At 44.2% G+C, this 27,642-nt stretch overlaps 1 protein-coding gene across 1 annotated transcript; it reads right to left on the reverse strand.

Moving 5' to 3' along the window:
- Positions 1-18,019: 18,019 nt before the first annotated feature.
- ADCYAP1 (adenylate cyclase activating polypeptide 1) lies at positions 18,020-25,730 on the reverse strand. Its single transcript, XM_025365252.1, is given in 7 exon segments — positions 18,020-20,701; positions 21,803-21,901; positions 22,377-22,508; positions 24,678-24,788; positions 25,115-25,378; positions 25,380-25,412; positions 25,615-25,730. Coding segments are annotated over 7 exon segments (945 nt in total). The 3' UTR covers positions 18,020-20,511.
- Between the last annotated feature and the right edge of the window lie 1,912 nt (positions 25,731-27,642).

The raw sequence follows: 27,642 nt of genomic DNA on the forward strand, positions 1-27,642 counted from the left end.
CTCCTTAGTCTATAACAGATTTACTCTTTCTTTCAATAGTTATTAAGGCACTGCTAAGTACCAGTCACTGTGCTAAATGCAGAGGATATGGTGGTGAGAAAGATTAACACAGTCCCCATCCTGAGGAGGCTACCTAGACCTAAACCATGATACCAGAGGCACATTTACCCCGAAGCTCAAGAAGCTGCCACTTCAGGACCCATTTCAAGGCCTGCAGCTAATGTTTTTTCATAATTTTGTATAATTTTCTTTAAAAGATTCCCTCCAAAAAATGAGCAAACTTCGGATTCCACAAAACCTGGCCCCAACTCTGTTGATGAGTCCTGTGAAGAAGAGGTTTATTTCCATGGTGGCACCTCTTATATTGCTTTACACATATTTATTTATATCTGTCTTTCCCAAGAACCCCGAGCCCCTTGATGTTAGGGGTGTTTCTGGTTTTATCTTTGTGTCTCTGATGTTCAATGCACATTTTTTAAATGAATTAATAAGTGGAGGACTTTCATTAATGTTCAGTTCTCAATACGCTAAGCAACCAATGGTTTTTATGCTTTTGAATATCATTTGTTTCCTTTTTGCTTCCCTATAGTAAAGGTCTTATTAAAAATTTCAATCTGACCAAGTGGAACAAGTGGGAAATCATTGATTCTTACTGAGACCAGGGAGCCAGAAAAAAAAAAGAGCCTCTTTGTTGCCAAGTAAGGTTATGGCAGAGTGGTTGCAACAGAAAAATCAGTGAAACTTGAAGTTGCTGAGTCAATTAGGAAAATGAAGTTATTGGAACAAATTGTCTTCTCAGACCAACAGTTCTCCAATTTTAGCATACTCACCTGGAAAGCTTGTTAAAATATGGTTAGTACTCACCTCCAGATTTCTTAATGCAGTAGGCATCAGGTAGGAACCAGAAATCTGCATTTCTAATAAGGTCCCAGGTGATGCCGATGCCACTGGTCCAGGGACCACACTTTGCAAATCACTTTGCCCTGTACCACTGATCCACAATCTTAGCTGTACATTGGAATCACCTGGAGAGTTTTAAAAATGCTAGTCTCTGGGTCCTCCCTCACCCTTGTTTTCTAATTAATTGGTCTGGCTGCTAAGATTTAGGTACAGTTCCCTCAAATAATTCCAGAGTGCAGTCAAGATTGTGAACCACTACCCTACGCCATGGTACATTAGACGCTTAGGTCATAAGTCTTGACCTACCCATCACCTTACCAGAAGCAAGAGTATCTGAATCCTCATTTCTGGAAAATCTTAACAATCAGAGAAGAATTTTTAACATCTTACGTGGTTATGGCCTCCAGACACCTACCCTCTGCCCCATCCACCCCACCTCCCTTGGAACAATTCCAGGTGGAGGCAAGCTTTGTGCATTTAAACAGCCCTAGCTAGTAAAATCCAAGGAAGACTCATTTCGGCCTGGCTGCTCCACATACACCTTGTTTCCAAGCATTTGCACATACTAGTGACTACCTGGGATGGCTCCCCTACCCTGACTTCCATAAACCCCAATCTGCTCCTCTCTGACACTGTCTAGATCCCAGCCTCTTTAATTTGGTTAGTCCCTCCTGCTGGTTCCCACAGCAATTTTTATAACTACATTCTTCTCTCCTTACTTCATAATTTCTGGTTTGCATTTCCATCTTCCTCACAGAAAAAAAAAAAAAGTGAGCTTCTTGAGGGTAATCTCTCTCTCCCTGGTAGCCCTAGTACCTCCTTCAGGTATTAAATGTTTTTGGTTTTGTCTTTGCTTTTGTTTTTGGAGACAGAGTCTCACTCCACCACTACAACCTCCGCCTCCTAGATTCAGGCGGTTCTGCTGCCTCAGCCTCCCGAGTAGCTGGGACTACAGGCATGCACCACCACGACTGGGTAATTCTTTTGTATTTTCAGTAAAGATGGGGTTTCACCATGTTGGCCAGGCTGGTCTCGAACTCCTGACCTTAAGTGATATGCCCATCTTGGACTCCCCGAGTGCTGGGATTACAGGCATGAGCCACCATGCCTGGCCTTAAATGTTTTTTGAATGAATGTCAAGTATTGTATTATTCAGATCATTAACTCCTCCTTTGGGGCAAAGGAATTGACTCTTTTGTCCATTTGGGGCAAGAGAATTTCTTACTTTTCCCAACTGTCTCTCCATTTCTATATGTCATTGCTGAAGGCCTTTGCCTTTATCATAATTGAAAGGTAAAAAACTATATCGTAAAATCTCATACCAGAAATTGCAAAACAACCAAAATAAGCCCAAACTATTTGAATGGAATCTCAAAAGAAGAACCTGAAACAGAGTTATATAAAGTGAACTAATTAAATAAGGAAAATGAGAATTTTACTATTGCATTACAAGTTCCTGGTTTTACCTAAGTGAATGATTAAAAAAAAAATAGTGTGGAAGAGCAAAATGACTTAATGGTAAAAATCTAAGCCCCAGAAGATCCTAGCATCCCTTCTATTCTAAACATAGCTCAGCCACTGGCCCACCATGTGAATGAGTCACTGCTCTTCCTTGACTTAAATCATCCCTCTTATAAAACTTGTTAAAGAAAGACGTCACTGCAAATTAGATGTTGTAGCTAAGTTTAGCCATCCTCAGGACATAAATACTGTAACTTATGTGACTTCAATCATTTTTGTTTCATGATGACTTATATTTGGGCATGTGCTTGAATATGTGTTTATATACATAGTGTAGCTAAAGATATACCTTCTGCTTAGACATAGGTTTTATATATATATATATATATATATATTTATATGCAAATATCCACAAAAGCACCTTGCACAGAAACATCCTCGAGCTATTTTAAGAGGCAGCATTATTTTACTGATGAATGTTCAGAATTCAGCTGACTTGCCCCCAGCCCAACCTCTATGGATTGACCATTCTCCTCAGAGAGACTGTGTATGCCTGTGCATGCACACGTGTTGAGGGGAGGACAGGAAGACCTGCCCTCCCCCAGGCCCTGGCTTCTCTTCAGACAGTGCCATTCACATTGAGCCTCACAGGCAAGTACTGCCTGGTGTAACTTGGGGAGTAATGGGGCCTGTTGACCAGAAACACTCCTTCAAAAGCTTCACACAGAAGCCTGAGTTTCCAGTCATCGCCAGCAGTACTTTCAGTCTTTAAGAGTCTTCTTTATGAACATGCACATTTTACCTGGATCAGGACACTGTGTTATCTGGCAAAGTTTGCCCATTTAAAATGAGTGACTGGAAAGGTTCATTTTTCTGGTCAACCCTCTACTGCTCCCCTATTGTCACGCCTTTGGGATTAGAATCCTGAAAGAACGATGAGAAGAAAGGCTACAAATGGAGAGACCTAAGAAACCCTGAATCTTGCTTGAGAGGAGGAAATCAGACACCTGCACAGTCCAGCAGCCTGATCCCAGGCGCCAGGGAGCAGGGAGCAGAGGAGCGTGCCAGGGACCAGAAGCCGGGAAGTGGGATTAAAGACTAACACTGGCCATGCAAGACAGACCACTGCACAGGAATTTACAGTTCACAGAGCACTTTTTCATCTCCTTAAAATCTGGTAAAATCCCAGTGAATTGAGCATTGTTATTTTCCTTCTCGTTTCATGGGGGACAAATGTGAGACTCAGAAAACTTGAGTGGCTCATCTAAGGTCACTGAGCTAGTAAGCAGCAGAACTGGACTGTAAACCATGGTCTTCAAAATCCAGTGATCTGGTTTGTTTGTTGGTTTGTTTGTTGATTTGTTGGTTGGTTGGTTTGTTCGTTGGTTGGTTTGTTGGTTGGTTGCTTGCTTGCTTGCTTGCTTGCTTGTTTGCTTGGTTGCTTGGTTGGTTTTTAGAGACAGAGTCTTGCTCTTTCACCTAGGCTGGAGTGCAGTGTCATGATCATGGCTCACTGCAGCCTCGACCTCCTGGTCTCAAAAGATCCTCCCACCTCAGCCTCTTGAGTAGTTGGGATTACAGGCATGTGCCATGTGCCAACATGACCAGCTAATTTTTTTAATTTTTTGTAGAGATGGAGTCTCACTATGTTGCTCAGGCTGGTCTTGAACTCCTGGTCTCACATGATCCTCCTACCTCAGCTTCCCAAAGTGCTGGCATTACAAACATGAGCCACCATGGCTGGCCTCAGTAAGTCTCTTTACCATATTTTTCAGCCTATGTGTGTCAGGACAACCAGTAGATGTGCCAAATGATTCTGTCCCCTGCAATACACACGGATCATAGTTATATACCTCTACTGAGTTTCCATTTACTGTGGCCACAGCTGACCCCAGAGACCTAGCAGTAGTCAGCCAGGCTGCTCATATCAGGAAAACTGGTATACCCTGAAACATGGAGGGAATGGCTAAAGGAGAAATTGAAGAGGGAGGCTAATATTAAGACAGGTAAGCAAGGTATCCCAACCCTTCTAAATCAGGAGAGTGCGTCGCTCACATCTTCCTATGGGTGATAGGATGAGCTGAGACCACAGAAAATACGGTGCAGAAGAGGCCTCAAGGGTGCCTCTTTCCGGGAGGGGTTGAGGCCCTGCTGGCAAATATTTACCCAGTCTCAGCCTACACCTCAAATATCCAGTCCATGTTGTCATCTAGTCTGTCTGTAAATGGTGAAAAAGAGGCATTCTTCACTTTCCTTAAGAGACCCGTTCCTGTGTTCAGTACTCTTTCCTATTAAAAAGGTGTTCTTGGCCGGCCGTGGTGACTCACACCTGTCATCCTAGCACTTCGGGAGGCCGAGGCTGGTACATGACCTAAGGTCAGGCGTTTGAGACCAGACTGGCCAACGTGGTGAAATCTCATCTCTACTAAAAATACAAAAATTAGCTGGGCATGGTGGCTGGTGCCTATAATCCCAGCTAGTTGGGAGGCTGAAGAAGGAGAATCGCTTGAACCCAGGGGGAGGAGGTTGCAGTCAGCTGAGACCATGCCACGTCACTCTAGCCTGGGCAAAAGAGCAAAACTCCATTTAAAAAAAAAAAAGTATTCTTTTGTGTCTGATTTAAATGTTTTCCATCCACTTGCTTAGGTCTCAAAAAGAGATCATCAGTGCCCTTAAACAATATATTTAATATGTTCACGCCTACAAATAACTCCTTCAGGTTTTTTTTTTTTCTCTATTAAAGCAGCGCCAACTCCTTGGACATTTCCTAAGGCGTAAGTCCCATTTTTCATGGCTTTAATCAATTCCATTGCTCATCTGTGGTCCCTTTCCAATTTTCCCACATTCACCTTAAGATGTAAAGACCACAGCACAGTGTGCTGGATGCAATACTCTGAGGAACAGACCAATAAAAGGCTGGCTTCCCAGCTTCTGAAAGAAGACCACACAATAAAAGCCAGGGTCATGTTCATGCCAAAATATCACTAATACATAACAGCCCCGCGTTGCTGGTTCGTTCAGTGTGCGCTCCATTTGCCGCCCACCTCCCTGGTGTATTTCTGTGGGCTGTGGTGAGTGCTCCTGCACATAACCTTGTACTGACCCTTCCTGAACAGCACTGCTGGAGAAGAGAGAGCCACAGGAGTTTACAAGTTTAAAATGCGTTAAGAGCAGCCACTTCTTATTATCACAGATGACTAGAGCATCACAAAAGTTTAGAACAAAAAGAACGCTCAATCTAGCACCACAACAAGAAAGGAGGTACTATATATATATGTATAATATATATATACACACACATACACACATACATATATTCACATATGTGTGTGTGCATGCGCATGAGTGCATGTATGCACCAATGATGCCTCTATAAGTACAAATAGCCTAAGGACATTGGCAGGTGATTTATACACTGAGGTCTGTCTGTATAAAGGTAAGCATCATCCTCATTCACCAACTCACAGGGTTGATAAGCAAAAAGACTAAGAGAAAGCCAGAAGTACCTGGAGCTTGCTAGAAAATTGATCACAGCAGGAGCAGCAATCACTCGGCCAGTTTTCTCTCTTGTTTTTGCTTTCCACGTGCATATAAAATCAAGCTGCTTGCTCCTCACAAAGACAAACTACTACAACCTGAACTTTCCATTTTTTTTCCCTGAAGCAATACAAGATTGCGGAAGTGAAAGCCCCAGAAACGTTCTAATCAAGAATGAGAACTAAAACCCAACAACTAAGATTTAGGCAAAGAAGAAAAGAGACTCCAGAATCAGCACAGAGCCTGCTGCTGCTGCTGCTGGAGGCATTGCTAACACACTCACCCAAGCCTTAGCTCTTAATAGAGACATGTTTGTAGCTAAATGCCCCAGGCCTCTCTCTGCCTGAAGGGGCTAAGGCCCTGCTGGCAAATATTTACTCAGTTTCAAAACATCCCTTCCAGAGTGATATTTTTCTTTACTGTGCTGATGAAATCCACCCCTTGGAGTCCAGTAAGATAGCACCATGTACCACTAACCCACATGGAGCGTCCACCACAGGGCCCGCACCATCTCGCATAGTCCCAGAGTGAGTTTAGTTCTCTGAAATGTTGGTTTAATGCCCAAATTGCAAGCTAGGTAACATAAGGTGGACATTTCAACAGAAAGTAGCTTGCAAAACCAATAAATCTGATTATATTCATTTAATAATTGAATTATATTTCCAAAAGGATGGACCACTATGTGTGAGATACAGACCTATTAAAAACACAGTGAAGATAAGAGATACCTGCACTTCCACGTTCATCACAACACTATTCACAAGAGCCAAAATACAGAAACAACCATCTGTTGATATGCCCATCAACAGATCCATTGATAAAGAGTACGTGACATACACATGCAACAAAATATTATTCAGCCATGAAAAAGAAGAAGATCATGTGCTACAGCATGGATGGGCCTTGAAGACGTTATGACAAGTGAGATAAGCCAGACCCAAAAGGACAAATACCATGCGAGTCCATTTCCATGAGGTAGCTAAAGTAGTCGAATTCACCAAAGCAGAAAGTAGAAAAGCGGTTGCCAGGGGCAGAGGGGATGGCAAAATGGGGAGATGTTCAAAAGGTAGAAAGTTTCAGTTATGCAAGGTGAAAAAGTTCTACAGATCTGCTGTGCAACATTGTGCTTACAGTAAACAACACTGCACATATCGTATGCTTAAAAATTTGCTGAGGGTAGATCTCATGTTATGTTTTTAAACACAAATTTTTAAACCTGATTCATCTCTACTGCATTGTAAATGGCAAACTGAATTGACAGTAAAATTATGTGCATGTCAAAAAGTAATACACACACACAACGAGGATAGAGTAAGAACGAATGAAGATAGGGTTCTGGTGTAGACTCAGGCCGGGTCTGCTATGCTCAGCATCCCTACATCTAGAACCAGGGCCAGCTTCATGGGTGTATGAACCATACCCTGTGCTCAGAACAGGCACACACTTGATTTAATACTCTGCTGTTGCTATCTAGAAATTCTTAATAATTTTTTAAAATTTTCATTTTGTACTCAGCTCCACAAATTATGTAGCTAGTCGTTCCCAGAACTAATTGTGTCTGTTTACACACATACAGCGTTCATTCTATGTGACTGGAAATTTGTGATGTCCAACCATTATTGTATAATCTGTGCATGATGGAGCATATGTTATAAAATAAGAAAATAGCCGGGCGCGGTGGCTCAAGCCTGTAATCCCAGCACTTTGGGAGGCCGAGATGGGCGGATCACGAGGTCAGGAGATCGAGACCATCCTGGCTAACACGGTGAAACCCCGTCTCTACTAAAAATACAAAAAAAACTAGCCGGGCGAGGTGGCAGGCGCCTGTAGTCCCAGCTACTCGGGAGGCTGAGGCAGGAGAATGGCGTGAACCCGGGAGGCGGAGCTTGCAGTGAGCTGAGATCCGGCCACTGCCCTCCAGCCTGGGCGGCAGAGCAAGACTCCGTCTCAAAAAAAAAAAAAAAAAGAAAGAAAATATGTCAGGATGTTAGACACAGGTGGTTTGCCAAAGGCTGCTTTTGTAACCGTATAAAGAAATTAAGCTGGGGGGTTGGGGCGTTGTACTTGAGGGTAAAAGAGATTTGGAAATCCCTTACTTTGGGCTTCTCTCTACCCCACAGGACCCAGAATGTACCTGTGGGCAGGCAAATTACCATTGCTACCCACCCAAGCACATCTCCCTCAAGGAATTGGGAGGACCTGGAAAGCCATGTTCGTCAAATTTCCTCTAGCTCTAGCCTGGTGTCTCCTGACATTCTTTGCTAAAAATGCATCCTTTGTGCTTATCATAGTAATGGTGACTTCTAGAAAATGTAAGTGATGAACGCTCTTTTTTGCCAAGCCTCCAGCTCAGTTCGCTGAAGGAATTCTTCAGGATCATCTAAAGCAATCAGAAAAAAACAGATGCTTTCAGAGACTTGAATTGAATATCCTTTCAACAACTAGGCAATAAAGTTGAATGTAGTTTTTAGACAACTTAAATGAAAATGGAAAGTTAAGTCTGGTCTAAATGACTATAATATATACGGAGATAATTTATTAAGAAAGACTTAAAAATATATTTATTTCAAGGTATAATCAGACAAACCCTTACTCCCTCAGTTTGTTTAAGTTTTTTTGTTGTTGTTTTTTTGTTTGTTTGTTTGTTTTTGTCTTATAGTAGGATGCCTTTTATAGTAATGTCAGGGATGTAAACTACTCATTAACACTAATTGTCAACTTTAACCTATTAAAAAAAAATAGAGAGAGGTTCTACATCTCAAACAAAGGTCCCATAAGAAAAGACAGGATCCTGCACCAGGTATGTTGGCTCATGATTATAATCCCAGCATTTTCAGAGGCACAGGCGGGAGGATTGCTTCAGCCCAGGAGTTCAAGACAAGACTGGACAACATAGTGAGACCTTCTCCCTACAAAAAATAAGCAAACGTAGCTGGCCGTGGCGGCATTTGCCTATAGTCCCAGCTATTCAGGAGGCTGAGGTGGGAAGATCACTTGAGCCTGGGAGGTCAAGGCTTCAGTGAGCCACATCATGCCAGTGCACTCCAGCCTGGGCAACAGAGAAAGACCCTGGACCCTGTCTCCAAAGATAAAAAAGGAAAAACAAAGATCCTCTCTCCATTACTGATAATATGCACTGATTAATTTATGGAAAATCTAGGGGCCTTGCTTTGGTAATTTCAATCTCCTTTTTCATCAGCTCTTCCACCAGGATGCCTAGGAATCAGCAGATTGAACTGGCTTGAATTTTTGTTTCTTCTCCTTCCTTCTCTCTAATTGAAGCACAATTAAATAATGTTATGATCAGAAGAAAGAGTCTGATAATGGGATCATCAGCTCCTTACCTAATTATGAAAGTTGTGTGAGCAAGATGTGCCCCCTACAAAACCATACTCCCAAGACAGGTTCTATCTAATTATGCTAAGAGCATCATTTCTTTTCCCAGCTCACTCCACGACCAAGCATCTGGTTTGTTCATGTAAGAAAGTTTTTGAGAACAAGTAAATCAGACTACCTTTCCCTGATGAATGCCGTTTACATTCAAAGTGGACTAACCGGAAGATTATCCTAGGGATAATCCAAGAACATCTCATCTACAAGTCAGATGGAAAATTCCCAACCACTCAAGAGAGTCTCATGTCTGTTGTTTGAATGCCTTATATTCTTTACCACTTCTCTTCAAAGCTTACATTTGGAAACACCTATGGCAATGGACAAAGACAAATACACTTGAGGTCTTTGAGTAACTCCAAGGAATTTGAGTTTTATATTAATGCCCTGCCTTTTCTTAGAAAACAAATTCATTTGGTCAATCTATAACTTTTGGTGAGCACTTACTATCTGCAAATTCTATGTTACCATTCCTGCCTGTCATTGGACAGCATAAAATCTATCGCCGATTTAGATCAGATGCTAACAAGAAAATTGGAAAGGAAAACAATCCTTCAAAACTCAGACAACCTCAGCAAACATTTTCGGTATTCAAAGGAGTATGCTTTGACTTAAATCATTCAACAAGTATTTGTTGTAGCCCAAATCCTTCCTAATATCTAATCAAAATCTTTCTATGTGGCTGGGCGTGGTGGCTCATGCCTGTAATCCCAGCACTTTGGGAGGCCAAGACGGGTGGATCACTTGAGGTCAGGAGTTCGAGACCAGCCTGGCCAACATGGTGAAACCCCGCCTGTACTAATAATACAAATATTACCTGGGCACAGTGGCACGCGCCTGTAATCTCAGCTACTTGGGAGGTTGAAGTACGAGAATCACTTGAACCCGGGAGGCAGAAGTTGCAGTAAGCCAAGATGGCGTCACTGCACTCCAAAATGAAACTGTATCTCAAAAAAAAAAAAAATCTTTCTATGCTATACCTTAAATTATATAAATCATATTTTTTTCCTGTTGTCTGTGTGGTAGAGAACTATTTGCCAACTTTCATAGAATTAATTTCAATTCAACAAATAATTATTTAGTGCCCGTTACATGCCAAATACTACAGGCCCTAAGAATAGGAAGTTGAATAATTATGGTCCTCTTCCTATCAGCAAAATACATGCATGCAGCTACATGCTAAACTAGGAGTATAAAGAAATGCAGCAGAAAAACAGAGAAAGGAGTTTGGTTCTTCCCTGAAAGATCAGTCGCATTTCACTAGGAGGGCAAAGGGATAGAGGACTATTGCAGAGGCAAGGGACCACAAACAAAAGGTGATAGATAAGAGCAGGAAACTAGAGTGAAGAGAACTACTAAATACATGCTAAAGACTTTGGACTTCATCCAGTAGGCCACAGGAAGCCATAAACATTTATCAAGCCAGCATAGGATAGTAGCATGACCAGAGTCTTATTTTAGATCTGTCTGGAGACAGAGAAGACTGAACCGGGGGGAGTAACTAGAGCCAAGTTTTGAGAGGCTATTGCAAAAACAGCCAAAAGACTATGTGAATGTGGAGTTCTGCAGAAAGTAGGATTGAAAAATCCTAAGATTTTGTGACCAATTAAATGAATGGAGTAAAGGGGAGGAAAAGGAAGGGCACTCTGCAATACATCAGTTAAGAAGTGTGGTGGATATGATGCCAAAAACAAAGAGGAGGAATAAATGTGGATAATAGTTTTACCTGGGAACATATAATTGGCCCTCCATATTCATGGGTTCTGCATCTGTGAATTCAACCAACTGCAAATGGAAAATATTCCAAAAAAATTACATGTGTATGAACATGTACAGACTTTTTTTCTTGCCATTAATCCCTAAACAATAATGACTATTTACACAGCATTTACATTGTATTAAGTATTATAAGTAATATAGAGATGATTTAAAAGGCCGGACACGGTGGCTCACAGCTGTAATCCCAGCACTTTGGGAGGCTCAGGTGGGCAGATCACTTAGACCAGCCTGGCCAACATGGTGAAACCCCGCCTCTACTAAAAACACAAAAATTAGCCAGGTGTAGTGGCACATGCCTGTAGTCTCAGCTACTTGGGAGGTTGAGACACAAGAATTGCTTGAACCTGGGAGGCAGAGGTTACAGTGAGCTGAGATTGTACCACTGCACTCCAGCCTGGGCAACAGAGTGAGACTCTGTCTTAGATAGATAGATAGATAGACAGATAGATAGAGCATACAGAAGGACATGCACAGGTTACATGCAAATGCCACACCATTTATATCAAGGACTTGAGCATCCACAGATTTTGGGTTCTGCAGGGGTCCTGGAACTAATTCCACATAGATAATGAGGGATAATTGTATTGATTTTGGGTATTTACTGGATATCCAGGTAAATATCTCAACTGGGCATGTGAACTTTCTCACGAGGTCTGTAAGATTGCAAGTTGTCAAACCATCAGATCATAAAAGATAAGATTATCCAAGGTGAAAGTATAGCCCTAGGAGAAAGGGGGAAGGACAGGACTTGAGGCCATCTACCTTAAAAAAGGAAGAGGAGGCAATGTAAAAGATTGAAAAAGAGACAAACAGGTATGAGAGGGAAAAGACAAAAAAGCCATGATCCAGGAACAAGTGAAAAGAAAGTTTTAGGAATGAGGGAATGCTATAAAAAGATTATATAAGATGGGAACTGCAAAAATATTGCACTTGGCAAGTATGGGACAATTGAACATGAAGAAATTGCAATTAAGTGTTAGAGGAAATACAAACCTCAGGAAATTGAGGTGGGGATTTGAAGTGAAAAAAACACATGGAAATAGAGGAAAAGAAACTAGGGAAGTTTTGGTTTTTTTTTTTTTTTTTTTTTGAGGCGGAGTCTCACTCTGTCGCCCAGGCTGGAGTGCAGTGGCGCGATCTCGGCTCACTGCAAGCTCCGCCTCCCGGGTTGACGCCATTCTCCTGCCTCAGCCTCCCGAGTAACTGGGACTACAGGCGCCGCCACTACGCCCGGCTAATTTTTTGTATTTTTAGTAGAGACGGGGTTTCACTGTGTTAGCCAGGATGGTCTCGATCTCCTGACCTCGTGATCCGCCCGTCTCGGCCTCCCAAAGTGCTGGGATTACAGGCTTGAGCCACCGCGCCCGGCCGGAAGTTTTGTTTTGTATTTGTTTGTTTTTGGAAAATGGCAGGCAAAGTCAACAATGAGGTCACCCTGCAGGATGGGCCAAGGATACTGAAGAGTGAAGCAAACAAGTACAGGAATAGAAAATAAGACTGATTAGCAATGAGTGCTTTATAGATCCTACAGACACAGGTAATCATAAATTTATAGTAAGAAAGGATGAAAACAGAGCCAAGATTTTTCTCAATAGCCTTCAGCAACCAGGAGAAAACACATGGTTGGGTTGATCCAACTTTGAGGAGTGTTAATGTGAATGTGGCAGAAACGGTCAGGGAGTGAAAAATGGTCAGTGGGGGCGGGCAGGGTCACTAAACTGATCTGGGATGAGAGGAGAAACAGCGAAGAGAGAAAGGGGCAGGGAGCCTGGGGAAATGGCGGGCAGGGCATCAGAAGACTGGAGCCTCAAGTGTGATCACAAGTTTCATGGGTGTTAGGGAATGACAGCAGTGACAGGATAGCAATTTCTACTCAACAGAATTTCAAAAAATGTTTCAGAGAAGAGCAGTTCTAAGGTACTTGTGGTTCAAAGAAGTAGTACCGTTGGCAGCAAAAGATGGTGAGAGTTCCTCAAAGGATATTTCTTACTATGGTTAAAATCAGTGACTAGGGTTCACTTCTAGGTGCTCTGAAATGTTTTAATATTGAAACTTTAGAGTAAAATTTTAACGGAGGATGTGAAATCTTTGGAACACTGGGGCACTGGAACTCGTAAAGCTTCCTGTCGGCTGGAACCTCTGTAGACCACTCTTAACTCTCTTCTGTGTTCTGAGAAAACCATACTAAGCCAGTCTGAGTTGGGTTGTCCACTACTTGAAACACAGGTCCTAACTGATACTACAAATAACAAACCAAAAAAAAAAAAACTGACTTAGGCAATGAAGGGGACTTATTGACTTATTTAACAGGAAACTCAGGGACTCAGCGATGTCATCAGGAACCTGCCTTTTCCTGTTACTCCTCTGTGTCTTCCATGGTGACAGGTCCACTGTGAGGCTGGCTTCTTATATGGTGCACTACATTACACACCACACCATTCCAGAGAAGAAAAGGACTTATTTTCCAGAAGCATCAAAAAAAAAATTCCTCTCTAACCCCACTATTCTAAAATGGATCACATGCCACTCCAGGAACTGTGGCCAGGAGATGCAATTTTCCTGATTAGTTATATTTTAAAGTGGGGAGTTATTGTCCCCATAAAATCCATATCCTGAATGAGGTAGGTATAGTTAACCAAGCAAATATCAGGGTAGTTAACCAGAGAAAGGGAAATACCCATAGATACACATCATACTATTTTCTTTGTGGTTTATAGGCAATATTCCTCTCTGACTTAAGATTCTATAATATACAGCAAAGACATAATTAAAAAAAAAATTTAACTGGGACCAGACAACATCGCCTACTATAATGCTAAACTGTTAAAAAATATTTTTTCATTATATTATTTTGGCTGTTCATGAACTCATGTTTCAAATTACATTTCAGCTGATGAGAGAAATTTCTTCGGCAGCTGTAGATAACCGCTCTGTTAATTATCACTTTGAGAGCAGTCCAGTTCCCAGTCTGCCTCCCAAGGTATCCCTTTTCCTGTATTCCAGAAAAAAGGTATTATTGTCTTGAAGCATAAGGTGAATTCTGTTTTAGTTTGAAAATATGACTCTTCTTTTTTCTATGAGAATGAAAAAAATTAAAACCTGTGTGGCTTGAATCGATGATGGCCTTTTGCCTGTACGTGAATTTGGACTTTAGTTTATCTTAACTAATAGAAACACACTAATTTGGCATTCTTTCTATGTAGCTTTTCTTGGAGGTAGATCTAGTCTGATTCATGACGCCCATCTAAGTGATAAGTTAATTTTTCAGATCTTTGGCTCTTCCACATTAAAAAAAAAAAATACTCCTGTATATGCTTTGCAGTTGTCCTATTACAAGGGAGAAATATCATGGTGAATTCTACAGGTCCTCTGTTTATTCCAATCACTCAGAAAAGATATTTCTTAGGTTCCCAGAAGTGTGTTGGCACTAAAGTGCAAATGTATTGTCCACACCCTCTAGGAGGTCATCCAGTGGGGAGACAAGCCATGCTCTTACAAAACAGTTACAGAACTGGACAGAGCAGCATGGAATTAAAAGTCAGAAAGGGAATACAGAAGGGGCAATACAGAGTATAATGGTCATGGAAAAACAGTGCAGGTTCCCGGGGAGGAGGAGTGAAGATGACCGTGACTCTGAGAGGCTAAAGGAGATGCCTAGAACAGGAGAGCTTGAGTTGGACCTTACAGAATATTGAGGTTGGGTGGGTAGAGAAAGGACATTGTGGTCATGGGGGGATTGCTGGTAACTGATAAGGAGCATTTGCGTTCAAAAACTGATAAGAACCTGTTTTTTAAAAGAAGGAGGATTGGCCTGGAGCACTGGCTCACGCCTGTAATCCCAGCAGGAGGCCGAGGTGGGTGGATCACCTGAGGTCAGGAGTTCGAGACCAGCCTGGTCAACATGGTGAAACCTCATCTCTACTAAAAATTAAAAAATTAGGTGGATGTGGTGGCACGCACCTGTAGTCCCAGCTACTCAGGAGGCTGAAGCAGGAAAATCACTTGAACCTGGAAGGTGGAGGCTGCAGTGAGCCAAGCCACTGCACTCCAGCTTAGGCGACAAGAGCAAAACTTCATCTCAAAAAAAAAAGAAAGAAAGAAAAAGGTCCAGGTGCACACAGTGGCTCAAGCCTGTAATCCCAGCACTATGGGAGGTCAAGGTGGGTGGATCACCTGAGGTCAAGAGTTCAAGACCAGCCTGGCCAACACGGTAAAACCCTGTCTCTACTAAAAATACAAAAATTAGCCGGGAGTGTTGGCATGCGCCTGTAATCCCAGCTACTCGGAAAGCTGAGACAGAAGAATCCCTTAAACCGGGGAGGCGGAGGTTGCATTGAGCCAAGATCGTGCCACTGCACTCCAGCCTGGGCAACAGAGTAAGACCCTTTCTCAAAACAAAAACAAAAAAAAAAAAGAGGAAGGATCGTGTTAAAGAACAGAGAGGTAAAATTGACTACTGATTACCTTAAACCCTTTAACCCTTTGACAATGGAAGCTACTCTGGAACATCTGATCAGAGGGACATGATACTAAGATGGAGCTAAAACTATGTGGTTGCAAGGGAAATGACCAGGATGACCAACTACAAACCAACATGAGAATCCAGCAGTGATGCAATCTGCAGCAGCAGCGGCAGCTGCCATCTCCCTTCTACAGAAAAGGATGGCAACAAAAGAGAAGAGGGATGACTTGATCTTAGTTTCCAATCTTGTGATTATGTGAACAGTAGGGTTGGGTTGAAGGTCATAGTGAGCCATCCAAGAGAAATCATCTTGTGAACAGTTGGGGAGCAGTAAATACATTCAAACCAAATTGGGATATAATGCAACTGGAAGTTGACTTCCGGATCCCCAGAATTATGGCCAGCTAGCTGCACAAGTTCTCTTCATTATAGCGATAATCTCTTAGTCCTGTGATTGAATATTTTGGACCCAACTTAAAGGATCACTCTCCTTCCACAAGCTCCTGTAGGAGAGGTCCAACCAGCCTGTACAAGTAAAATAATGCTAACTAGTAGCTATAGTGGCCTAAAGGAAATACTGAAATTGTCAAAGAGCTTAATGACCAGATATCTTGGAAGAATATGGCAAGTGATATACTTATTACTGTGTGCAGGTAACGTGACCTTTTGCTTATTTTATATGAAAAAAAATTCAGACCAGCACATATGTACGTTTACATATGTCACCAATTCTAAATCTAGGCAGTCTCAAATTCTAGTGCACAGTAATCTAGGGTTTTTACTTAAAATGCAGAATCACCGGATCTGGCAGAGCCCTACAATTTTGCATTGTTAAGCCCCCCCGGATGATCACATTTCAGAAAAACACTCTGAAAAAAATACTACCTGAGCTCCCAAGTGTTAGTCAAGCTCTCTCGACCAGTGTGGTGGCCCACTTCAGGTGTTCAATAGTGTGTACTGTATTGAGTAAGTGTGTTCTCAGCCCTAACAGCATTAAGACACCTGTTACAGCTTCTTGAATACCCAAACATATCAAGTCTTCCTTTAAAAAGCTATAATTTGAGTTATCACAGAAGATAATATAGCAAGTTGCTAAATACATGAACTTCACTTGAAGTCAGCCAAGTCTGGGGTTTATCTTTATGTTCTTGACAAGTCGTTAGCCTAGCCCCAACCAAATAAATTCTTCTTCTTTATTTTTCCATTTACCACACTAATGTCTTCAAGGACAAAGAGGGGCAGTTAAAGATGGCAGTTAAAGACACTAATATCTTCAAGGACAAAGAGGGCAGTTAAAGATGGAGAAGAAAAATTCCTTATCTAATAAAATCAAATGCAAATATGAACTGTACTGGATTCATTTTCTCATTGACAACAAGTGGGATTTCTAGACTGTGGGCTCCTCCCTATTTGATTCTAGGCCTTAAATACTGAGCTAAATTCTGAATTTTAGAATCTTCACTCATCCTTTAATTCTATTGTGACACATTTATTGATTTACTAATTGAGCCCATTAATTTTTAGGATGAAACCCTGGCATTTTAAATTAAATGACATGTCACTTATTATGTGACTTTCTATACACTTTCTAAGCCAAAAATAGTCAAGGGCGCCAAAACACACACCACTAGGGAATTTGAGGGAATTTCATATGAAAGTTTTGCTCTAAAGTTTGTAAATACGAACTAAGACAGCATATAATCCACAAATGACTTCTTGTGTTTTGTCTTGTACTTCAAAGTACATTTTCTTTTAAAGACATCTAATTAACTCTTTACTTACTCATGTTCATGTTCCTTCTACCTAAAGCATTTTAATCAGAGACAATTGTTTGTATGTCTCTAAACACATTTTAAAACCTCCAAAACTGATTATTTAGATCATTTTATACAAAATTTTATCAAGACAAGTTTAGTCTGCAGTTTCTTGTATAAGAACAATGTTAGATCCCTATTTTAGGCTGGGCGTGGTGGCTCACGCCTGTAATCCCAGCACTTTGGGAGGCTGAGGTAAGAGGATTGCTTGAGCAACACCAGCCTGGGCAACATAGTGAGACCTGGCCGCTAAAACAAAAAATAAAAGAACAAAGTTAGATCACTATTTCAGATGTGTAACTAATGCTCCATTAGTTACACTCCAGTAGTGTCTCCCACTACTACCTAGTAACTTTCTGAATATTGAGCAATGTATATACACACTAGGGGATAGAAATTAATCTAAATTGTGTGTCTTATAATGTTGCAACATCGTGCCTGTCTATGAGCTTAAAACCTTCTTAGGCATCTCCATCTGAGAAGCTACTTTAATTTTTTAGCAGAATCCAGTAGCCCATCAAGTATTAAAGCACAGTTCATGAAAATACAAGGATGCTTAGATAGATATATATTCCAGACATAAAAAAATCTTATGGTTGCTAAAGAAATATAATACTTTAAGAGATTTTAAAGTAGTTATTTCCTGAATGTCTTTTTTCCCAAACATTAGACCAAGTTGCATTGTTTACAAAAATTTATTCATACAAATTTTACACACTTTATATAACAGTTATCAAAGTCCTAGTTATAGATATCATGTGTGTAATAATACTTGGTTAAGGTGTTTTTATAATCAGTTGCACACAAAATAAGAGCTTCAAGACTAATATCTACCTAAATTATCACTATATCATAAATCTGCTTCAGTTTAGTAAGGCTCTTGGCATTTCTAAAAAGTATACAAAAGATTAAACTGGGTGATCACTGTAAAATGCTTGCAACTAGCCACGGGAACACTAAATTAGACTTCATAAATAAAAGGTTAACTAGAGCCCTATTTCACCACTAACAGCTGACACAAATACAGAAAACTCTGCCCATTATCCAAGAAACAAATAATTAAGACTAAAATGCAAGCTGATGTGTTGCAGCATTGTAGGGCCACTAAATAGCCATCTGTGATTCGTGGCAATTTAAAAGGCGAAGAAAGGCACTAAAGCTGCAAACTGCATCCCGTGTCACATTGCCTGAGGAGACTGCAGAATTAAAGGAAGATTGATCCTATACACAGGACTCAGGCATAAATCGAATGCCTCTGTTTTCACTATTTGCAATGTGATCTCCTGGCAGCATCCATCCCGCCTGGGAATGCAAATCCAATTCTGTTTTCTTTGATTTATGACTTCATACTGATCAAATCCGTAAAGGAAACGGAAAGGTCCTTTAAACTTTACAAGCTAACGTTTAATCTTTCCTTGTTCTTTTTTTTTTCTTCTTCTTCTTTTTTCAAAAAATAAAAAATAAACTTGTGCCTGAAATTTGGGAGAGTGGCTGGCTGGTTTGTCTGTTGCTGCTCGATCTGGTTGCTGGGTGAAGGTTCTTTTGTTTATAAAGATTACTCTATATGTTGAAAGAATTGACAGGAAACAGACATGCTTTCTTTAGCCAAAGAAAGGATACAAGGGTAGGTTCTCAGGGTCTTTTGGAGCTTGCTTACCTCGCTCTTGACCACAGATATAAGATAGTACTCATACATATGAAGAAGAGGATTAAATGATTTATCAGTTAGCAAAACTGGGCAACATGTAAACACTACACATTCTAATATGACAAAGGTTGGTTTTATGAAATAAATTTTACTAAGCAATAAGCAATAATGTAGAAAAATACATTTTACCTACAAACTCAATAAACAAGAAACAAAGGGTTCATATTTAGTGCATAATTACTTATTAATAGCTACACAGGGGTTCCTAAAATTTACAATAAGTGCCTGCATCAAACAAAAAAAAAGAAGCATTCACAAGTTTAAGAGAAGTGAATGAAAAATGGTAAACAGTACTTAAACAGTGCAGGAGGGTAGGAAGGAGAGGTCTCCATAAAACCACAAAGGAAAAGGGTGGCTCCTACAGAGCAGGTTTCAAAGGGGAGGATCCTGGCCATTTCACAAGATGAGAAGCATGGACAGCACTGGAGAAAAACACATTGTACTTTGCATCCATTTCCAATACCCAGCGCCCAAAGTCAGGACCATTGGGACTGGACTTGCCCTCAGCTTCCCAGACCTGGGACAACCTCAAACCAGTCCCTTTCCAGGGTCCTCCTCCTACCACCGCATGCTCTGCCTCTTCCAATATACTTCTGTGTCCTTCACTTTGTTCCAATTGCCCTAATTTGGGGATATTAGATTCCCTGGCAACTCAGGAAGTACAGAAAAAAGAGCGGTCTAACGAAGTCGCCCTTTACTGCACTTCCTCAACTCTTCCCCCAGGGAGAGGCTGAATTCTGGGGAGAAGCACAATTTGGATCGAGCTGTTGTTTTATCAGGAGAATTTTCTTCTGGGCTGAGAGTCTGAAGAGAGACAACTACACATAAAAGGAGAATCAAAGAAAGCAGAAATATTGGAATTGTCACCCAACCAGGGGGACAGTGCCCAGTTGAGTTAGGCTGGGATTGAAGCAGCCTGCCCCAGAGACTCACTGGGAAAGAATGCCCTTCAGCAATTCTCCAAATCATTCCCTCAAAATCTCTCTGGAGCAGGGCATCATTGTTTATGTACAGTAGCAAATGGTAAGTAGTAATATCTTCAGGCCTGTCATGGATAAAAATACTATCCTTTTAATTCCAGTTTACAAAAATAGGAGTAATATTCAAAACAATGATTGTCTACTTTTCTATTTATTTTTATAAAAACATAAACAGCTCAGGCGAATTTTCAATCCTTGTGCACGCTTTGTATGAACTTCTCTCTATACTTATATATATATATTCTTTTTATATATTTATAATATATATCAATAATTGGTCCACAAAGTATATCTGTGCATTCTCTAGTGCTTTGTAAAAAGAAAAACAGTATTATTATCAAAATATTCATTTAATGGCTTTACTTCATTACATAAATACATGTTTGGATAGAACACACGAGCGATGACTGTTCAGTCAGTTTGGAAAACGACTTTTCATAGCGTCAGGGCTGTATACACAGGGTAGCTGGTAACTCATCGCTACAAATAAGCTATTCGGCGTCCTTTGTTTTTAACCCTTTGTTTATACCTTTTCCCTAGGACGGCCGCCAAGTATTTCTTGACAGCCATTTGTTTCCGGTAGCGACTGTAGCTGTCCGTGAAGATTCCGTCCGAGTGGCGCTTGGAGAGCGGCTCCGTGTCCTCCTCCACGCCGCCGCCTAGGCTCCCACTGCAAGCAAAGGGGTCGGAAAGAGGGTGGCGGGGCGGGAGACACAGGTTCAATCGCTGCGGGGAGCAGGCGGGCCCCACCCCACGCGGGAGCCTTCCGGGAGGGCCCGGGGCTCGCACTGCCCACCGCACCGCCTCCCTCTGCCAGGAAGCAGCCGTAGGGAGGGCTGAGATGGAAGCCCCTCAATGCCTCCCTCCCCACCCAGGATTTCCCGGCACGAAACCCCACAGAGGGGGGGCCCGGGATGAGATCCGGGCAGACGACACTCGCTTTAAGCCTAACCTTTCTCCCAACGCTGCCTCTTGAGATCTGACCATCCGTGCGTTCGCACTAAATTGTCCTCACCGTTCCTCTCACCCCCGACGTACAGAGAAAATAACCAGAGAGCCCTAAACATGCCAGGCTGGCTGCTGCCCTGGAGTTTGCATCGATCCTACAATTCCTAGTCAAACATGAACACTCCTCTCCCTCCTCACGCCAAGTTGAAAAACGTGGTAATAATATAAGTCGACAGGCTGTAGGCAATATTTTTCACTGCATGAATTATTCATGGCGAAAATGTAATCTGTCTTCCCACGGGCTTTATTAAAATGTTGCCTTCTGCTGAGATACGCTTCACGCAAGCCCTATGCTCTCAGTTTCTCTGGCGTGAGCAAAACTGTTTGGTTCCCTAAGTCTTCAAATTTGGCTATTTATCATTTCGATTTGAATTTTCAGTAAATACAACCACCCCTTTCCCCATCCCCCCCAAAAAAAAGTCATGCTTAGAGGAAATTATAGCAAAACCTCCCTGGAAGCTTGAAGGTTTTGAATGACCGAGAGGTTTGGTTTGGTTTCTCTTTCTTTTCACTCCCTCGCTTGAGTTCCCTTTTTCCCTCTTCCAGAGCTCTCTGGGCCAATTTAAGGTGCCACTTAAAAATCTCCACCTGCGACCTGTGGCGGGTACCCACCCCAGACCCTGGGGCGCAGTCTCACTCTGGGCCCCACGTGCACGCACGGCCGTGGAAGCAGCGCCGCCCGCCCTCCGTGCGCCCCACACAAGCACCCACTCCGGCGCGCGCGAGCCACCATGCGCGGGTTAATCCTTCCACAAACTCTTACCCCACGCCCTTGGCCACGAGCGACTGCAGGTACTTCCTGGCGGACAGCTGGTCCAGCACTTTGCGGTAGGCCTTGTTAAGGATCCCGTGGGCGACATCTCTAATGGGGAGGCAAAGTGCGCGCCCAGGGTCACTGATTCTGCCTCCCAGGTGGCCGCTGGAGACCCCCTTGTTGGGCGCGCGCCCCCTCGACTGTCAGGGAGGCTGACAGAGAAACCTCCAGAGGCACAGAACTCGCGAGTAACTCCCGGGACGATCCCGAGAGTAACTGCTAGGATTGGGAGTTAGTCCTGGCTCTAGGAATGGCAGCTGTGGAGTGTGGGTTCCTTGACGCCACTCACTGCCACTCTTTGGGCCACAGCCCCCTCGGTCCCCACGCGGCCCTCAGGTCCACATAGACCCGCCCGCTGCTAATTTTCTGTCACTGCAATAGGATCGGGCCAGGGAGAGGACAGGCTTGAGGACTTTCTTGGGGGAAAAAAAAAAAATCCTCGGTGGGTCACCACACCACCCCTCCAGTCACCGCAGTCCCGAGCGCCCAGCCGCGGGTGTGCGCGAGGCCGCGCGAATCTCACCTTCTCTCGGAGGGGTAGTACAAGGCGGAGGCGTCGCGCAGCGCGGAGGCGGGGCTCCCGGCGCCCGGCGGCTCCAAGTCGTAGAAGTCTTGCAGCGGGTTTCCGTCCTCGTCGTACGCCTCTTCCTCCGGCCTGCGGGGTGGCCCGGGACAGAAGGAGTGGTCAGTACAAGTTCCTCCCCAGCTCTGCGAGGACCCAAAGAAAGGGGCTCGCGCTGATTTTCACAGTTGATAAAAGTCCTCCACGGAGAATTGTCTTTTCTCCCAGGACTGGAGGTGGGAGTAGAGGTAAGGAGGAGGGAACCACACCCGACCATTCCTACCCCGCCAGGCGGCTCGCCCACCCCCCCTTTTCGCGGGTAAAGGGTGGTCCTGCAGGGCCACAGCCTCAACAAGCACTGGGAAACAGAGGCGTCTCCGCCGATCGCGCACACCTGGCTACTGAAAAGGACCGCCCCCCTCCCCGCCCGGCTCCCGAGCCTCCACAAAGCAACAACGGGCGGGGACGAGAAAGGCCCTACGAGACTAGGTGCTGACCCACGCGAAGACCCGAATGGGGAGGCCCAGAAAGCAAAGGAGAAGATGGGTGGGGTGTGCGGCGGCCAGCTCCGCAGCCACCCCCACCCCAGCCTCCGAGCCCAGGGGAGCCCTTCCCGGAGCAGATGTAGGTCACGGAGAACCTCGGTTTCTATTTTGGGCAGGAGAGGATCTGGCAGGAACATGAATAATAGATGCCCCTAAACTTAGCCAGTTTGGCGGCGGCTCAGACTGTGGCGTGTCCTAGCCCTCCGGTGCCTCTCGACCGGAGAAAGTGCCAGGCACACGGGAATTTGAAAATAGCTGAGGGTGAAACGAGGGTGTTTTAAGGCAACTAAACGAATAGTTCGCGCTAATCTGTTAGCGATGGCGGGGCCCCATCTCACCCCCAGAGCACAAGGAGGGGGTGCGATACCCAGCGAGTGCCTGGCGACTTCGCAGTCACCCTCATCTACAGCCTCCATTCTTGACATAGGACGGGTAGAGATGAGTTAAAACTAATCCTTCTCGCTTTGGACCCCTGGAGAGATTTGGAATGCAGCCAGCGCTAGTAGCACTCTCTAGGCAGGGATGGAGTCCTACTTCGTTACTTCACTCGCCTTTTCTCCATCCTTGGAGAGGTCAGGGCAAGGCAAGCACATACCTCCGCACGCCCCACACCCAGCCTTTTCTCGGCGATGCGCCTCAGCCCTGGCCCGGGTACCCCGAACCCTGGGTCTTTCTGATATTGCCCTGCCCCGAGTCCAGATACTGGAATCCTAATACGGAAGACAGAACCCATCTCTCCGTTCAAATCAATGGTCAGCGGCCCCCCAAGGCTAATGTTCCTAGGCGAGGCTAGGAGAAGGCAGCTTCGCAGACAGAAAGAGCGCTCCTCTCTGCCCCAGGCGCCGCGGGTGCAAACCCTCCCCTGCCCAGGGCTCTTCCACAGTCCGGCACATCGGCCCGCGACTCCCTGGGGCTGCCTCCGGGAACCTGGGCAGCGCCTGCCGATTAGAAACCCGGGGTTAAGAAAAAAGCCAAGGTTCCTCCATCCTGGGCCCGGCAGGGCTGCTCTCCCGCTCCTGCCTGCCTGCTGGCTTTCCCTTCCTCCTCCCTTGCGTCTGTTTTTCCCCCTCCTTCGCAGTCTCGTTCTTGTTCTTCCCTCTCTTAAGTCGCTTTTCCTCAATCACACCGGGCCAACACCCTCCCCCACCCCACGCCCCCCAAGACAGCCTGGGATTCAAAATGCAGTTGGAACACGGATCACTTGAAAGATAGCTCTTCAGGGGAAAGAACTGGAATGAAATGAAGAGAAAGGGTGGAAAGGAGAGAGAGGCCCCACCCGGATAGTCCAGAACAAGCGGTAACAAAGCAAAGTCCGAAGGAGCTTCACGCTCAACCCCCGGCCAGGCTCCAGAGCTGAAGTTCTCCTAACTCATCCTAAGAATAGGTAAAAGAAACCAACCTAGGGGCCATGCCCTGCCCCCATCCTGCTGGCCAGGTTGGGAGAGGCGGGTTCTCCAGCGGCCAGAAGCTCACTGACTCTACTCGGGACCCTGAGCTGCCTAGGGCTGGGGGAGGGTTCCGAGCCGTCGCGGAGCCTGCCAGACCCTCCGGCTAGAATGGGGACCCGCTGTCCAGCCAAGGCTGGCGGAGGCGCACTGGGGGCGCAGAGGGCGATGCTAGTAGTCTGGACCCAGAGGACTGCAGGAAGGAGACTGTGAGGAAGTGTCTGTGACTGGGAAGCCCCAGCTCCTGCTCGGCCCGGGCAGCCAGCACCTACCTGATCCCGGGGAACCGGAGTCCGGCGGCGGCAGGTGAGCAGTAGACGCTGCTGTGCATGATTATCCCGTAGACCAGCAGGGCCAGCCTCGCTCCGCTACACATGGTCATTCTGCGCAGGATGGGAAAGAGGGCACACAGCTGTGAGAACGTCCCTGGCCTTCCACCCTCCAACCCCAAAAAACTCTCAAAGCTGGGGGAGGGACGGAGCGAAGCCCCGGCTCCCTGTATTGAACACCACTTAGCGACAGCCGGCGCGCGCCCTGCCACTTCTTGCTTGCTATAGTTAGAAATATATATATATATATATGCATATACCCAGCGCCCAATAACTAGCCAGACCTGGTTGAAGGAAAGCTAACTATCCTGACGCGATGCCAGCGAAAGAATCAGCAGTCGAGTGAGTCGGTGGGTTTGGTAAGATTTTCTTTCCCTTGCCCTTCAACTCTTACCGCTGTCAGGAGAGGGTGTGCTGCCAAGTAGGACGGCGGGCAAAGGGCTTCTTCAAGTTTCTGCGCTGGAGTCACAACCCGAGAGGCATCACCGTCTGGCGTTGGTGTCTGAGCAGAAGCCGCAGGAACGAGCAGGAGCAGCAGGAGGAGCTGCAGGACTTGTTTGCCGAGGCTCGTGTTCTGTTCAAAAGTTTGTAGACGCGCAGAACTAGGAGGGAGCGTGACACGGAGAGAAGGGGGCGAAGAGAGAAGAAAGAAAGAGGGGGCGAGGAGGTAAAGCGCGGAGGAGCAAAGTGGCCGTAAGTCCACCCGGAGGAATAAGCAAGCGATTAAGGAAAAGAGGGAAAGTCAGAGAAGAAGGGGAGGAAGGAAAGGGAGAGGGCCGGTCGCCAGCCGGCCTTTGTAGGAGCGGCTGGTCAGGCAGCTGTGAGGGTCGACAGCGCCTTCTCTGCTCCAAGGTCTCTCTGGCTGCCTCTGAAGCTGCGGCTTCTTCAGCTGCTGCCGGTGGTTACAGAGGTGACTGGCCTTCTGCTCGTATTTATCTGTGCAGTTAGCAAAAATCTATCCGAACGTGGTTTTTGGAGAGCCCTCTTTGTCAACATCTGTCTGCCTGTTGCCTTTAAGAACAGAATATTTTGTTTCACTGTTGCGCTCCGATTTTTATTCATGAAATGACTTCCTTTTTTTTTTCAGTCACGTAATGATCGGGTATCAGAAAAAGACGTCAGCATCCTAGTCCCTCAAGGAACATATTAACTATTCTGTGCTGTCCTCTTGGATGATAAGATCCGGAGTCATCGACTTCTCATAAACACCTTTCACTCATACAATCCAATTTTTAAGAAGTCCACTTATTTTTGATGGTTTTCAAGTTCACCCATTTCTCAAGGACAGGTAAAGAATTTTTAGAATTTTGAGGATGGCAAAAGTTATGTTTTTAACTATATAATTACGATTTCTCTTTACTTTTTCATCAAGCCCCACCAATCAGAGCTCTGGTCTCTGGAGTTAAGCATCATCAAGCTCTCCTATTAATAAATTTAATTTAGATCTCCTAATTTCTTGCGTATGTTCTTTCAGATAGACCATTAAATGTGGAAGTCGTTTTGCTTTTAAAGGGAAGTCTTGGAGGATTTTCAGTAAATCTCTCTTGAGTCTGGCTGCCGTTGACAGTCGGGCTAGGAGTAGATTGATGAGAGCTCAAGCTGCCTCCGGAGCGCGGCCTGCGGAGCTGTCCAGACTCCGGGTGCTGAAGTGTTCGGTCACAGATGCTACAAACGTTGAAAATTGCCACTGGTTTAATTTTTCACCAGAGCCTCTAAATTTGAAGAGTTGGCAGTAGTGCTATTAACGTGGCGATTCATTGCCTAAATCACCCCCATCGTTCAGATACATCTTTCCCCTTTGTAGTGTCCACAAATGCCCTAATGCGAGAATGCTCTCCATCCCTGCCTGGATTTGAGGAAAAAGCATTCTGTCCTCCATTAGTCCTGGCTTTTGGATCTCTAGACTGGCCGTTTGGCTACCTTCACACCTTCTGTGGCTCTTACACATTTTAAAAATTGATGTTGTGAAATTGTGTTTTCCACAAGAAATGAAATGTTAAGAATTTTGGGGTGAGAAATATGTTTTTCCACTTTGTTTACAACTTAAGCTCTGTTTGGGAAACACAGATGGACTGGGAAAGCATGAGGGTTCCCAGTACAAGTTCACTTGATGAAGGTTTCTAACAGGAATCCCTCTGCTGGAAACAGTTAAATTTTTTTTAACTGAAAATGATGTGGTAAGAGGAAAGCAATAAGGGGAGACCATATCCACCCAGAGGCTTCCAATTTCCTGGGTAATTTAAGAAGGGTCATATATTTCTACACCAGTAAGAGAAATTGGGTCTATTTCTTGAAAGAAAGAAAGGAAGGAAGGAAGGAAGGAAGGAAGGAAGGAAGGAAGGAAGGAAGGAAGGAAGGAAGGAAGGAAGGATCCATCAGTAACCATTAGAGTGCATTTTAATTATTTGGATCTTACACAAAAATTAGGGGAAATTCCAGTTTAGTGAGAGGGTTTCCTGTTACTATGATTCAGATCTAACATTTAAATAAGCTATATTAGTTCTGCATGCTTTTTCCAAGATATTATGTTTCTCCTTCTAAATGCTGTTCCCGCTCTTACTTGAGATTTAATACTTCCTCCTTCTTAAAAAAACTAAGTTTTGCTTATTCCTGGCCATGAATGACCGAAAACTGTCTGCTTCTTCTTAGTTTATTCCTGGCCGTGCTTCAGATTGTCTGCCTTCAATAAAGCTTCAAACCACATCTACATGGGAATATGTCTCTTTTACTCTGATACATATGCTCACTGATTTATGTCGGAGTGTTTACCTGCCTGTGTTCCGTGTTCAGCTCTGCCTCTGCAGCAAGCTCGCACACAAAGAGCCTGTGGTGAACACTACCAGATAATCAAGCAGAGACGTCTTTCTTACTAAAGCGCCCAAAGCTATTCCCCACTGTGGCTTTCCTG

The sequence above is a fragment of the Theropithecus gelada genome, chromosome 18, assembly GCF_003255815.1.
Source record: "Theropithecus gelada isolate Dixy chromosome 18, Tgel_1.0, whole genome shotgun sequence".
In the NCBI taxonomy this organism is placed as follows: Eukaryota; Metazoa; Chordata; class Mammalia; order Primates; family Cercopithecidae; genus Theropithecus; species Theropithecus gelada.